General features: G+C 41.7%; 1 protein-coding gene across 1 annotated transcript in view; it reads right to left on the bottom strand.

Moving 5' to 3' along the window:
* The window catches only part of MARCH10 (membrane-associated ring finger (C3HC4) 10, E3 ubiquitin protein ligase), a 113,069-nt gene that overhangs the window by 33,122 nt on the left and 65,850 nt on the right, over positions 1 to 14,097 (bottom strand). The window contains exon 5 of the mRNA XM_006897798.1: positions 4,571 to 5,960. Coding sequence (XP_006897860.1) covers positions 4,571 to 5,960 — 1,390 coding nt within the window. The remainder of the gene's footprint in view (positions 1 to 4,570; positions 5,961 to 14,097) is intronic.

Raw genomic sequence — 14,097 nt, 5'->3', positions numbered from 1 at the left:
AGGGTTCCAGTTTCTCCACAACCTCGCCAGCATTTGTTGCTTGCTGTTCTGTTAAATTTTGCTATTCTGACTGGGGTGAGATGATATCTCATAGTAAAAGAACCTTTTGTCTGACTATTTTGCCTATTTCTGATGTACGCCTGGCAAATGCTGAGATGTGAGGTGAGAGTAACTGTCTGTGACGGTGAAGGTTTGAATCAACTTGGCTGGTTGACTCTTTGGTTTGGCTGTTATGTAATGATGTTTTCTGGCAGTTATATAATGATATAATGAGTGATATGATGTAACCACCCTCCATTTCCATTCATTACCAGTTTTTGCATAAGGACCAAACTGCTCCACATGTTAAAATGCAACATAAACATGTTAACAAGTATTAATGAATGCATACACACACATTTTAACGTATTTAATGCACATGTTATAACTTTTAGCCAACTGCACAACTATGCTGCCCAGTATATGTGTTAGCAGGGTTATCTATGTGGGCCTGTTATTTCTGGGGAAAATAAAGTGAATATGGTAAAGCCATAAAGCAAAAAAACCCCACCAAAACAAAGCCTAGAAATGAGAAAGGATGTACAGGCTGATCTTCTGGCAGAGAATTTCTGAGAGGTGAAGGGGCTCATCAGGAATATTCTGTTTAGCTAGAGGATGGGTGTAGGAGTGTCCAGTTTCTTTTTTACACTCTTTTAAAGTGTCTACAGAGTAACAGGTGGAGAAACCATTAAGTGCTTGACTGTTAGCAGAAAGGTTGGTGGTTCAAACTCACCTAGAGGTGCCTTGGCAGACAGGCCTGGCAATCTACTTCCAAAAGGTCACAGTTTTGAAGACTCAACTCAGTACACATGGAGTCACCATGAATCAAAAGAAATAAAAATCAACCAAATGAGCATGCTACATATTTATTTGAATACATGGAATATTTCATACTAAAGTAACTAAATGAAGGTAAATTCTTTGAAGAATATAAGTGATGTTGAGAAATGGACTTGAAATATTAAAATAAAGCCTATCGTGAAACAACATGGGCCAATGCTTGCAAATATTGACAATTATATGCAAAGAAAGAAAGAAACAAGGTTTATAACAGTGCTTGTTTCTGGACAGTAAAGTTATAGGTGATGTTTCTTTTATTTTCACATTTTTAATATTCTCTACATCTCAACTTCAGAGACAATAAGGTTGGCACAGGATAGAGTGGGGTTCAGAGCTACTGTACATAGGGTCGCTATGAGACATGAGCAACTTGATGGCACATAACAAACAACAACAAACATTTCAACCTCAAGAAAGCATGAATCCTATGCACTCCCATGTTTATTGCTGCAGTATTCATAAAAGCAAAGAGATGGAATCAACCAAAGTGCCCATCAACAAATGAACAGACAGGAAAAATTTATGGTACATTCACACAATGGAATATTGCACAGCACTGAAAAACAATGAACTCATAAAACATCACACAACATGGGGAAGCCTGGAGGACATTATGCTGAGTGAAATAACTCAGCCACAGGAGGGCCAATACTGCACAACACTGCTGTTATAAAATAGGACAGACATGGGGTGTTGGGGAGAGAATGGGAGAAGAGTGGATAATGGACACTGCATTAGAACAGATGAGGGAAAGAACTGTCTGAAAGCAATATATGATAAGGCATTGCATATATCGCAAAAAAGGATGCACTGGGGAGGAAGCTAGGGGAGGGACGGAAGAAAATGTGCAACAGTGAAAAAAAGAAATAAAAATGCAAAAAGAAAACAGAAATCTTTATCACTGGGCCCAATAGGCAATATCATGATAGATGATGAAAAGATAGAAACTGTCAGTCATCTCATCTGACCTGGATCCATAATCAACAACCTTAGTACCAGCAATTAAAAAAAACAACAACAACACAACAACCCCCCAAAAAACAAAATACACAATAAACAACATGTTGCACTGGGAGTCTGCAGTTAGGGATCTCTCAAAAGTGCTGGCAAGCAAGGATGTCAATGGAAAGACTAAGATGTGCCTGATCAAAGCTGTGGTCTCATCAATTACTTTCTTTGTTAGACAGTAAATAAAGATGACTGAAGAAGATTGATGCCTTTGAGCTGCGGTGCTGGAGAAGAGTACTGTTTATCTCATGGAATGCCAAGAGAACAAATATGTCTTGGAGAGAGTGCACCCAGGGTGCTTCTTTGAGAGAGGGATGGTAAACCTTTATCTTACATACTTTGAGCATGTTGCAAGGCGGAGCAGTCCTTGGAAAAGGACATAATGCTTGGAAAAGTAGAGGGTCAGTGAAGGAGGGAAAGACCCACCACGAGATGGACTGACACCATGACTGCAGTGTGGCAGAGATGATAAGGACAGGCTAGGGCTCAGATCTTCATCCAAAAGGTGGCTGTGTGTCATAGTTGCCTTAGGTGTTGGCATCTAACAACAACAACAAAATGAAAATGTTTGAAATAATAAAAAAAGAATACAGTTGATTATAGACACAAAAGAGTGTGTCTGGTAAACAAAGAAGTATACAGATAATAGTTGTTAATGTATTAACATGCCTAGAAGGGAACACATTTTAAAAGAAATTCTTTTTCTAGGCGTCACTAGATTAGAACAAGCTTGGAAGCAGGAGTGGCATCCACTTCCAAAATACTTGTCTCTGGAAACCCTATAAACCTGGAGAAAGGATGAAAGTTAGACAAGTGCCTAGGGCTTTTGTTCATCGGGTCGCTATGCATCACCTACAACTCGACGGCACTTAATAACACCACCACCACAACATGTATTAGTACATAGACATCTGGACTCCTGGAAAGCTGGCTGAGGATATAAGTTATGGAGCAGGGAGATAATGATGGGGAATTTGGCCCTAAACCATTAATTGGTCTTCTGGTAGCTCGTTTAATATGGGCAAACATTCTTAAAGGTACTTTTAACTAGAAAATGACTTAATTATTGGAGTTGAATAAAAGATAAGAGGAGTGTTCAGTTTTTATGCATATTTCTCTCCCATCCTACTCACATTTTGAATTAATGGACGTTTCTCATGTACAAACGAATGTCAACATGGAAATCAATGCTATAAATACACCATATGAACATAAATTAAGAGAGCTTGTATTCAAAGAATCAATTTCCAGATCGATAAACTGTGATCTGTGCATGCTAAGCACACACACACAAAAGTGGAACCCTTACATGCTGTTTACTGATGGCTTTAAAAAGTGACAAGTTTCATAGCTGTGAAATATCCCCAGATTATCACACAAGAAAGGAAAAAGCAAAGAAAAAGGCAATTAAAAAACACACCCAACAAAGATTTTATTTCTTTTTCTTTCGTGCATGAGGAAGAGCACAGAAAATGGAAGCAGAAGTTACCCTGGAACAGCCCTTCAGAAAACCAAGGTAACTATGGTAACTGTTAGGGATTGGCCTTTTAGTTTGGAAGGTTCAAATTCTAGAACTGTTGGTTGGATTTGCGCTTAGTCTCATGGGGGAGAGCTGTGAACTTCAAGTGCTGAATGGTTCGTGCTTTGGGGAGTTAGCAACCTTTTCGTTAAAAAAAAAATCTTGGTTCTTAATTGCTGGTGAACAAGCTGTATGCAATTGTCAGAAACCCTTTCACCTAGCAAACTTGATTTTCTTCAATTTGTGGGATTATAGAAAAAAATATTTGGGGTGTATTTAAGAAATTGAGGAGGAACACTGAGGCATACACAAATATATGTATAAACACATGTAAGATATTTTAATATCAACAAAGTAGAGACTATTTTCCCCAAACAAGAAATTATTAGAAGATCAAATTACCACCATCATTCTCACTCTCACTGGGTCAAGTTCAATGCATAGCAACCCTGCAGGATAGGGCAGCAGTATTTCATAGCCTCACAGGGTTTCCAAGACTATAAATCTTCACAGAAGCCGACTGCATCATCTTTCTACCTTGGATCAGCCGCTGGATTCAAACCACCAGTCTTCTGGTTAGCAACTGAATTTTTAAACTACTATGCTACCAGGGTTTCCCAAACAGGGTCTGTTTATGATTTAAAATTCCCTTGAGTCTCTGTTGAAAGCACTGATAAAAATGAGAATATATTTTAAAAGATATTTCATATTCATAAATTTCTAAAGCTCTCTCTTTTATGGAGATTTGGCTATGGAGTTGGAACCACACAGAAGAGGTTTGCCCATTCTTCTCCTGCAGAGCAGCTGGTGGTTTTGAATCTCCAGAGAGCCATGGATTTAGGTTTAAAAATATAACTCTCCATGGATTACTCCATCAGTGCCCCGCCTTTAAATATACTGACTCAACTCAACACTTGCTATTGAGTTGGAAGGGACTCTTAGCTGACCTTCCAGTAGGTTTTCAGAGGCTGTAAATAGCTCTCTCATTGCTGTTGAGTTAGGTTGCCCATCTTTCTCTGGAAGAGCAGCTGGTGGATTCAAACCCTGTGCCTTTGGGCTGGCAGCACAACTCCCTCGCCAGTAGGCCACCTGAGATCCCCATTTATGAAAACAGTTATATTTTATATAAAAATGACAACTCAAAAAAAAATGACAACTCCTTACCTTTCTTGCAATTTCTTGAGATTTTCAGGGTCTGCCTTTATCGTAGCGTCTTTCTTTTCATCTAGGAAACGGGAAACTGCCATTCTAGGCTCACCAATGTTTGGATTTGGTAAAGCAGACACAGGAAAGAATGTCAAAGCTATGTTTTCTTGAAGGGGCCCAGGCACAGGAAGCTGGTCTTGCAGGCTCATTTCTGATTCTGATACAGAGGAAGAATCCTCTGAGGACAAGACACCTTGAGGATTTAGTAAAGAATCTCCAGAAGATAATGGAGCCCCTTGAGGTTGGCTTGTTAAGGTATTATCTTCTGCTTCCCTGACACAAAACGCACGGGTATTGTTTACTGGAAAATCACTGAGGTCTTCAGCTCTGGCCAAGAGGTGCCTGTTTCGAATGGGGGAGAGTGGTCGACGAATATGAAATCGTGAGTTTCCCTCTGAGTTCGAACTGTGAATTGAAGATGACGCCATTGACAAGTCTCTTACAGCAGAACACATTAATGATCCTGGAGTGGTATAAGCTGAATTCGCTGATGATCTCAAAGCTGTTTGTCTACTAGAAGGAAGACGGTTAAACGAGTGTCCAGGATTATTTAAAAAGTCTTGCCAATCCCTTTCATAACAATGGGTACGAGGCCTACTGGCCACAGAAGTACAATCTTTAGGTTCATTTTCAGCATTGAGATCATCCTCTTGGCTGGGCTCAGATTTGATGTCCCCCGAATGGACGGACTTGGCCTTGTTTTCACTGCCACCACTGTCAGTCTCTTTCACAGATTCCCCATCATGCAACCCAGAGTCTTGGAACATCCTTAGCCCAACAGAAGGTTGCTCTGTCACAGGCTGCCCTGCATTGCTTGCCTTTAATGAGCCATGACTAAGCTCACTTCTGCTGAAAGAATTAGCTCTGCAATTTTCAGAGTCTTCTTCCAAAGTTTTATTTTTGGAGTGAGTGGCCAATGTCTCAAGAAATCGACTTCGCTTATGAATGGAAGGAGAACGTGGTGGGTGCATACCCACCGACAGAAGTTCTTCCTCCACGTGGGTTTCCTCTTCAGTGTCATAACTTTCTCCTCCAGAGTTTGATGAAATGATGGAATAAAAATCTTCATCTCTGAATCTAAATGGGGCCCTTCTTTGTCCTCTCATGGTAGTGGATGTTATTGGCGGCCCCATGGACCCCCTCAATACTCGAGGACTATCTGTGCTTTGGAACGTACGGGGCAGAGCTGAATGTGGCTCCATCTGGGAAAGGGGTCTCCTGTTGCCTTTGTTGGTTCTTCCAGAAATGTACTCATTTAGCATCAGCTGAGAGCACGGGACTAAGTTTCTTCTGTCTCTAACTGGTCTCTTTAGCGTAGTGTCATTTGCCCACATTGGGCCTACTGGATCTGCATTGAGAAAAAATAAGTTTACTATTTTTAGTGTAGGCACTCCTGGACTGAAAGACTTCTAACACCAAAGGTGAGAGTCTCTTAAGGCAACAAACAAGAACTGGATTTGAAACTGTGTTGTCCAAATGGCTGGGATTCTAAGAGACACTTCAGTATAGTCTACGTAATTTTTTTTTACTTGTTTTTTTAATTGAGATGTTAATGAAAGTTTAATGATAACTTGGATTTCCATTCATACATTGTTGCACATTTTCCTCCCTGCCTACCCCCACACCCAGTTCGCTTTTCTCTTTGGAAAAAAAATTCTTTCATTATTGTACAATTCCCTACCCCCCACCCCAGCCCACTTTACTATGCAGCTCTTACTCTGAACTGTTGTCATGCAAATAATAACTAATCATCTATTCTTTTTAAACAGTTCTACATAATTTTTACTGCTTCTAACTTCTTTGTATCCCTGTGTGGTTTAGGGTGGCCCTGGGGAAATTTGAGGTGACTTTAAGGATATTGATTATTTCTCTGGAATCCCCACTCAGACTGGTCCAGTCTCAGGCCAGTGAGAGCTGGTAAACAGTTTGGGATCACCAGTGGGTAAATCTATCCCTAACCACTGGTTTTCACTCTACTACTTATTAGCCAGGAAAATGAGCACCCCAGGAATGACTCCTAAAAAGACCGCCAGTGTTTTCGCATCCAAATTCATTCCCTATACGTTTATGACACCACTGCTACACACACAGCTTTAGAAAAGATTTAAGAAAAGCTCAGTCATCAGACATTAGAGAGAAGGTCGTGAAGCTAACGAGCAAGGACATGAACCATTTTGTTCATTGTTATCATTTAGTGCAAATGAAAATGCTTAATCCCTCATGCAATCATTACCTCTTCTTCCTCACTAACCCACTGTCATTAAGTTGATTATGACTCGCAGTGACTCAACAGGACAGAAAAGAACTGTCCCACGGGGTTTCCAAGGCTGTAAATCTTTAAAGAAGCTCACTGTTCCAGTGAAACAGCTGGTGGTCGCGAACTGCTGAACTTGGTAGTTGTTATTGTTGTATACCTTTGAGTCAGAACTGACGCACAGCTAACCTTCCAGGGGGTTTTCGGAGACAGTAAATTTCATGGGAGGAGACTGTCCATCCTTCTCCCTCAAAGCAGCTGGTAGATTTGAACTGTCTGCCTTCAGGTTGGCAGTGCAACTCCCTACCACAGAGCCACCTAAGCTCCCTGGATCTTAGTTAGCAGGCAAGCTCTCAACCACAGCACCAAAGCGACCTTCTTTGTCACAAGCTCCTGGTCAATTTGTAACATCTGGTTATAACACACTATGCTCCACTCCTGTTGTTGTCTGTGCACTGCAGAGTCAGGGCTGACCCGTAGCTGACCCGCCAGCGGGTTTTCAGAGGCAGTTAATCACAAGGGAGGAGAATGCCTATCCTTCTCCTGTGGAGCAGCTGGTGGCCTTGAACCACATGCCTTTGGGATTACAGTACAACTTCTTGCCACTAAGCCACCAGAGCTCCCTATGTAATCTAAAATAGGAGAAGACGTAGAGAGAAGAAGAAAATATTCAAGTGAGTAGAGAGGAATCTCCCACAATTGGTGAAACCACTTGCTCAAAAGGGAGATCTTCTGGCCTAGTGGTAGGAAGTGGTGCTGCAATCCCAAAGGCAAGTGGTTTGAATCCACCAGCTGCTCCATGGAAGCAGGATGGACAAACTCCTTCACTGCTATTTCCTGCCTCTGAAAACCTGCTGGAGAATCAGCTGGGGTTGGTTTTGACTCCATGACACAGAAAAACACAACTTGCTCAAAACTGCATAGCATCCATGATTTAGGTCTCACAACCCAAGGAAATAGATGGCACTGTTGTTATTGTTGTGTGCTGTTGAGTCAACTACTATAGCAACCTGATGCACAATAGCTCTGACCCCTGCTCTATCCTCAGCCTCACTGCCTCTGACACATCTACCACCCCAGTTATTGTGCGAATCCACCTCATGCAGCGTTTTCCTCTCCTGCGCTGTCCCTCGACCCTTCTCCAAAGACTGATACCCTCATAGCTACATGTCCAAAGTATGTAAGACAGAGTCTCAAAATCCTTGCCTCCAAGGAGGAACTTGGTTTCACCCTCCAGGACAGACCTGTTTGTCCTCTTGATGGTCCATGGTATGTTCAATTCCATTCAAAGGCATAAATTCTTCTGTCTTTGTCATTGTTTAGCTCTTTGATGTATAGCAAATAACTACAAAGACCATGGCGTGGATCAGGAGCAACTTAGTCTCTAGATTTCTAGATTGACAACCTTGCTCTTCAGCACTCTGGAGAGGGCCCTGACAGCAGATTTTTCTAATGCAATTAATCTTTTGATTTCTTCACTGCTGGTGCCAAGAGTGTTAATTGTGGAAGTGAGCAAGCTGAAATTGGTAACAATCTCAATCTCCTCTCCATATATCACGGTGCTAGCAATGGGCCCAGTAGTGAGAATCTTTGCTTTCTTAATGTTGAGCTTTAATCCATTTTGCAAACTACAGTCCTTGATCCTCTGCAGCAAATGCTTCAGGATCTCCTCAGTTTTAGCTAAGATAAGGCTGTATCATTTCCATAATACAGGTTGTTGATGAGTCTTCCTCCAATCCTGATGCCACATTCCTCCTCATAAAGTCCAGCCTTTTGAATTATCTGTTCTGCATATATATTGAAAAGATATGGAGACAGGACACATACCTGGCATACTCCTTTTCTGGTTTTGAACCATGCAGTGTTTCCTTGCTCTGTTCTGATGACTGTCTCCTGGTCCAAGTACAGGTTTTGCATGAGTACAATCAGGTGTTCTAGGATTCCCACCCTTCTCAAGGTTAGACACAATTTGCGGTCCACACAGTCAAATGCCTTTGCATAGTCAATGAAACACAGATAGACATCCCTCTTGTACTTTCTTCTTTCAGCCAAGATCCATCTGATATTGGTGATAATGTTACTAGTGTCATGATCTCTTTTAAACCCTGCTTGTATTTCCGGTAGTTCTCTGTCAATGTACTGTTACAGTTGATTTTGGATAATCTTCAGCAGGATTTTGCCTGCATGTGATATTAGTGATATAATTCTATAATTTCTATACTCTGTTTAGATCACTTTTTAAAAAAAAAATAGGAGTAAATATGGATCTCATCCAGTCAGTTGGCCAAGTGTTTGTCCTCCAGATTTCTTGGTGAGCACTTCAGGGCTGCATCTGTTTGTTGAACTATGTCAATTGATATTCCATCAATTCCTGGGGTCTTGTTTTTTGCCAATTCCTTCAGTGCAACTTGAGCTTCCTCCATCATCATTGCCTCTTAAACATATGTTGTTTCATGAACTACTTCTGTGTCAGCCAGTTCTTTTTGTTACAGTGACTTTGTGTACTCCTTCCATCGTCTTTTGCTGCTTTCTGGACCATTCAATATTCTGCCCATAGTATCCTTAAGTATTGCAACTCATACCGTATTATAACTGATGGAATCAAAGTTTAGGGAGGTCAAGTAACTTGTCCAAGATCATATTTCTAGTAAGTGATGGAGTGAACATAGGATCACAGGCCTGCTTCAGACTAGAATACTTTTAATCACTACCCTGCAAGATTAGTGAAACGGAATCTCCAATTTCCTTGTGAAAAATAAAAATACATCTAATTCACAATGTGTATGTGTGTATGTGTGTGTGTATGTGCATGTGCATGTGTATGTGTGTGTTATTACTGAAGGTCTTTCTCACCTTCTCAATGTGGATAAAACCCAGAAGTAGTACTTCTCTGATTCCACTTGCCTTTACTCGCTCCTGACATCTGCCTTCCTCTTCCCTCTGCTGTTCTTCCAAGTCTGTTGAGGCTCTGCTGTCCTTTGTCATTGTGCTTCTAAAGCAGTTTGCCTTTGGAGTGGACAGGACTCCATGGGGCCTGGGAAGGTCTGTGTGCAAACCACTCAGGCTGGTGAAGTGTAAACCCTCCGAGTGTCTGGCTCAGCAAAGGGCCGGGTCAATCCCGACTCGCAGTAATGAGGTGCCTCGTGGGGGAGCCCTGCATGAATCTCTAATGTCCTAATACTCTGTAAGCCTCTTTTATTGTTAACTGCATGGGACACTCAGAGACACAGTGTGAATCTTTACTCATCAGCTCTTCTATAAATCACAGAAGCTCTCCTACCAGGCACCTTATGGGTTTTATAACTCACAGGAAGAGATGTATCAGCAGTTCAAGGATGCTCGGAGCACATGGCTGTGCATGTACACGGGGAAAGCTAGGGTGCCCCCTCCCCTGGAGTGGGCTGGCCCACATTTTGAAGAAACAATGTCTCCTTGGGATAAATTGAATTCTCCTTTCTTTTTTCCTGAGAGAGAAAAATGAGAATGGAGGAGTTGGAAGCTCTGGTTGACACCTTTTTGTTTTGAATTTGATAACTGGTCTCAAAGACTAGAGAGTAGTCTAGCTGGAGACTGGACCTTCTGGTCATTCACTGAACACATGCTATCACCACCCCTCACTGGGTGGTGTAGAGCTGCCTTATTCCTCCAAGCCAAGTTCATCCAACCTTGTGCCCATGCAAACTGGAGTCATGTAAGAGGCAAAAGAACCAGCTGAGGCTGCAAACGGAAACTAGAAACCCAGCAGAAATCAGATGTTCATGTCACAGATGCCACTGACCATCATCAAGTGACACTGGCCCTCTGGGGCAGGAAAAGGGGCAGGCTCTTGCTGCAGCTCCTGCAGATGGCCAAAGGTCTCAGGACACAAGTCCCCACCCTTCTTGTCATCAGAGCTGTCATCCTCCTACAACATTCTGTCAGAGCCTCCGGTGTGTGTGTTCCTAAAGGTGACAGACTGTGTTATTCTATGTTTATGCTCCTCCATCCCTATTTCTTGTGTCTATTGAATAGGGAGCCGATTTCAGTATCTCTAGGGCTGGGAAAAAACACTCTAGTTGATACACCTGGGACATGTTATTCCTGGAGCAGGCTTAAGGATGCTGACTGCCTGCTGAGGCCCTGCCCAGGGCTGGAAAGCCCACCACCGCCTGGGGATTTGGGTGCAGAAATGAAGCAGAGCAAGCAGCCATCTGTGCTGAGTCTCTGGGTTTTACTCTGCACTTTGTTATGTGTTTGAACAAGAATTTCCTGCATTCCAAGATGCATTTACTTTTAGCTTTTCTGCTCTGTCTAATCATAAAAGTACCCTAGGCACATTGGCAAGAGGTTGGCAAGAGGTGGGGTAGGGGAGGGTGTCAGTCCCTGGAAAAGAACAAGCATCACGCTTGAAAAGGTGGAGGGTCAGAGAAGGAAAGGAAGATGCACAATAAGATGGGCCGGTTGAGACAGTAACCACAGCAATGGACAATGACAATTGTGGGGTTTGTGAGAATGGCACAAGGGATAGATCTGTTGTACACAGGGTCCCCATAAACTGGAGTTGACTCGAGGCATCTAACAACAACAACAATGCTCACTTTAGAACATTTGGAGATGAGGATAAAGAAGAAAATAAAAGTCACACACAATAAAAACTCAAATGACCATTACTATTGTTTTGGAATTTAGGGGTAAATTGAAAACTCAAGATAACTATTTTCATCCTGCAGTTGCACTTTGGCTCAGCATTTATAAGTGAATCAAATGTCTTAAGGTGGAGTATACATGTTGGGGTCAACCAGAGGCCCTACCACCACCATTGTGTATTACATCTGTCATACCTGCCCGTTCTCTAAGGGCCTCTGCATTGTGTCTTTTATCTTAAGATAAAGGTTATATAACAACTCTTACCTGGAGATACAGTTCTTCTAAAAATAAAATTGAGATATCTGTGTACAAATAAAACAACCTTATTATCTTGTTTTATTTCCTTAAACTTCTTACTATGAGCATTACCTTGTTGTTGTTATGTGCCTTCAAATCACTTGAGACTTATGGTTACCCTATGTACAATATCTCTGAACACTGATCTATCTTGAGCCAATTTAATAATCTTTGACATGCCTACTCCCATTATCTCAGTCACTGAGTCAACTCATCTCATCCAGAGTCTTCCTCTCTTGCATTGTCCCTCCACCCTTTCAAGCAAGGTGTCCTTCTCCAAGAATTGGTCCCTTCTGGTGACATGCCCAAAGTATGACAGATGGAGCTTCAAAATCCTTGACTCCAAGGAGCAGCCTGGTTTCAAACTCTCCAAGATGAACCTGTTTGTTCTCTTAGCAGTCCATGGTATGTTCAAGACTCTTTTCCAGCACCACAACTCAAAGGTATCCATTCTTCTTCTATCATCTTTGGTAATTGTCCAGCTTTCTGATGCATAGCAAATAATTGCTAAGACCATGGCTTGGATCAGGCACATCTTTGTCTCTAGACTGACCTTATTGCTTTTCAGTACTCTAGAGAACTCCCTGAGAGTAGACTTTCCCAAAGCAATTAATCTTTTAATTTCCTGGCTGCTGGTACCAAGAGTGATGATTGTAGAATCACGCAAACTGAAGCTATTAACCATCTTAATCTCTTCACCATCTATCATGGTGCTGGAAATTGGCCCATTGGTGAGAATCTTTGTTTTCTTGATGTTGAACTTCAATCCATATTGAAGGCTACAGTCTTTGACCCTCTGCAGAAAATGTCTCAGGTCCTCTTCAGTTTCAACCAGCAAGGTTATGACATCTGCATAATGCAGGTTGTTGATGAGTCTTCCTCCAATCTTGATGCCACATTCCTCCTCCTAAAGTCCAGCCTCCCAGATGATCCATTCTGCATATAGATTGAAAAAAGTATGGGGATAGGATACATCACTGGTGTACACCTTTCCTGATCATGACTTCCTTGTTCTGACAATTGCCCCCTGGTCCAAGCTTAGGTTCTTCATGAGCACAATCAAGAGTTCTGGGATTCCCATTCTTCTCAAGGTTAGTCACAATTTGTTGTGATCCACCCAGTCAAATGCCTTTGCAGAGACAATGAAACACAGACCATCTGGATGGTCAATGACAAAGTTATAAGAAGGATGTTTTCATATCTTCCTAGCACATTGAAATTTGTTTGAAAATAACTTGGCAACATGAGTTAAAATCTTTTGAACTTTGGAAAGTTCTAAACTTCAGAAATTTCATCCTTTTTGATCCAGCCATTTCTACAAATTTGTTTTAAAAAAATAAGACATGTAGGACAAGATTGAATAGCCAAGGATATTTATGACACAATGTAGTTTAACACAACCCGAATGCCCAACAATAGGGGGGAAAGCTAGATAAATTATGATCCATGATCCAGACCATGGTCTTTGCAATTACTTGTTACGCTTCAGAGAGTTGGACAATGACTAAGGATGACATAAGAATTGATGCCTTTGAATTGTTGTGCTGGAGAAGAGTCTTGAACATACCATGGACTGCCAAGAAAACAATTAAGTCTGTCTTAGAGAGGGTGAAACCAAGTTTCTCCATGGAGATGAGGATTTTGAAGCTCTGTCTCACATACTTTGGGCACATGGCCAGGAAAGACTGGTCCATAGGGAAGGACATCATACTCGGAAGGGTGGAGAGACAGCGCAGGAGAGGAGAACCTTGGATGAAATTAATTGATACAGTAACTGGGGCAATGGGGGTTGGTGTGTTGGAATTAGTAAGACTGGCTCAGGACAGGGCAGAATACAGACCTGTTGTACATAGGGTGACTTTAAGTCACAGGTGACTTGATGGCACAACCCAAGTGCCCATCAACAAATGAATGAAGCTGTGGTATAGTCACACAATGGAATATTACGCAGCACTGAAAAACAAGGAGCTCATGAAATATTATACAAAATGGGTGGCCCTCGAGGCCATTATTCTGAGTGAAATATCTCAGTCACAAAAGGACAAATATTGTGTAGGGCCATTGTTATAAAATGAGAGTGATACTGGGATGGGTAGGAATCTAAGAAAATGGGATGAAGGAGAGAACGGTTTAAAAGGAATATAGGATTAGGAATTATTTTCATGATAAGATCACAGATAAAGAAATGCATAGTAAAGTGGACTGTGGACTTGGGGGGGCATTGTACAAAAATGGAAGAAATTTTTTTTCTTTTCACAGATAAAAATGAACTGGGGAGAGGGCTGGGAAGGGAGGAAAATGTACAACA

This window comes from Elephantulus edwardii, unplaced genomic scaffold, assembly GCF_000299155.1.
Source record: "Elephantulus edwardii isolate Elephantulus edwardi_28Jun2011 unplaced genomic scaffold, EleEdw1.0 scaffold00216, whole genome shotgun sequence".
Classification (NCBI taxonomy): Eukaryota; Metazoa; Chordata; class Mammalia; order Macroscelidea; family Macroscelididae; genus Elephantulus; species Elephantulus edwardii.
The sequence above is the reverse complement of the archived record's forward strand: the minus strand, read 5'-3'. Positions and strand labels throughout refer to the sequence as shown.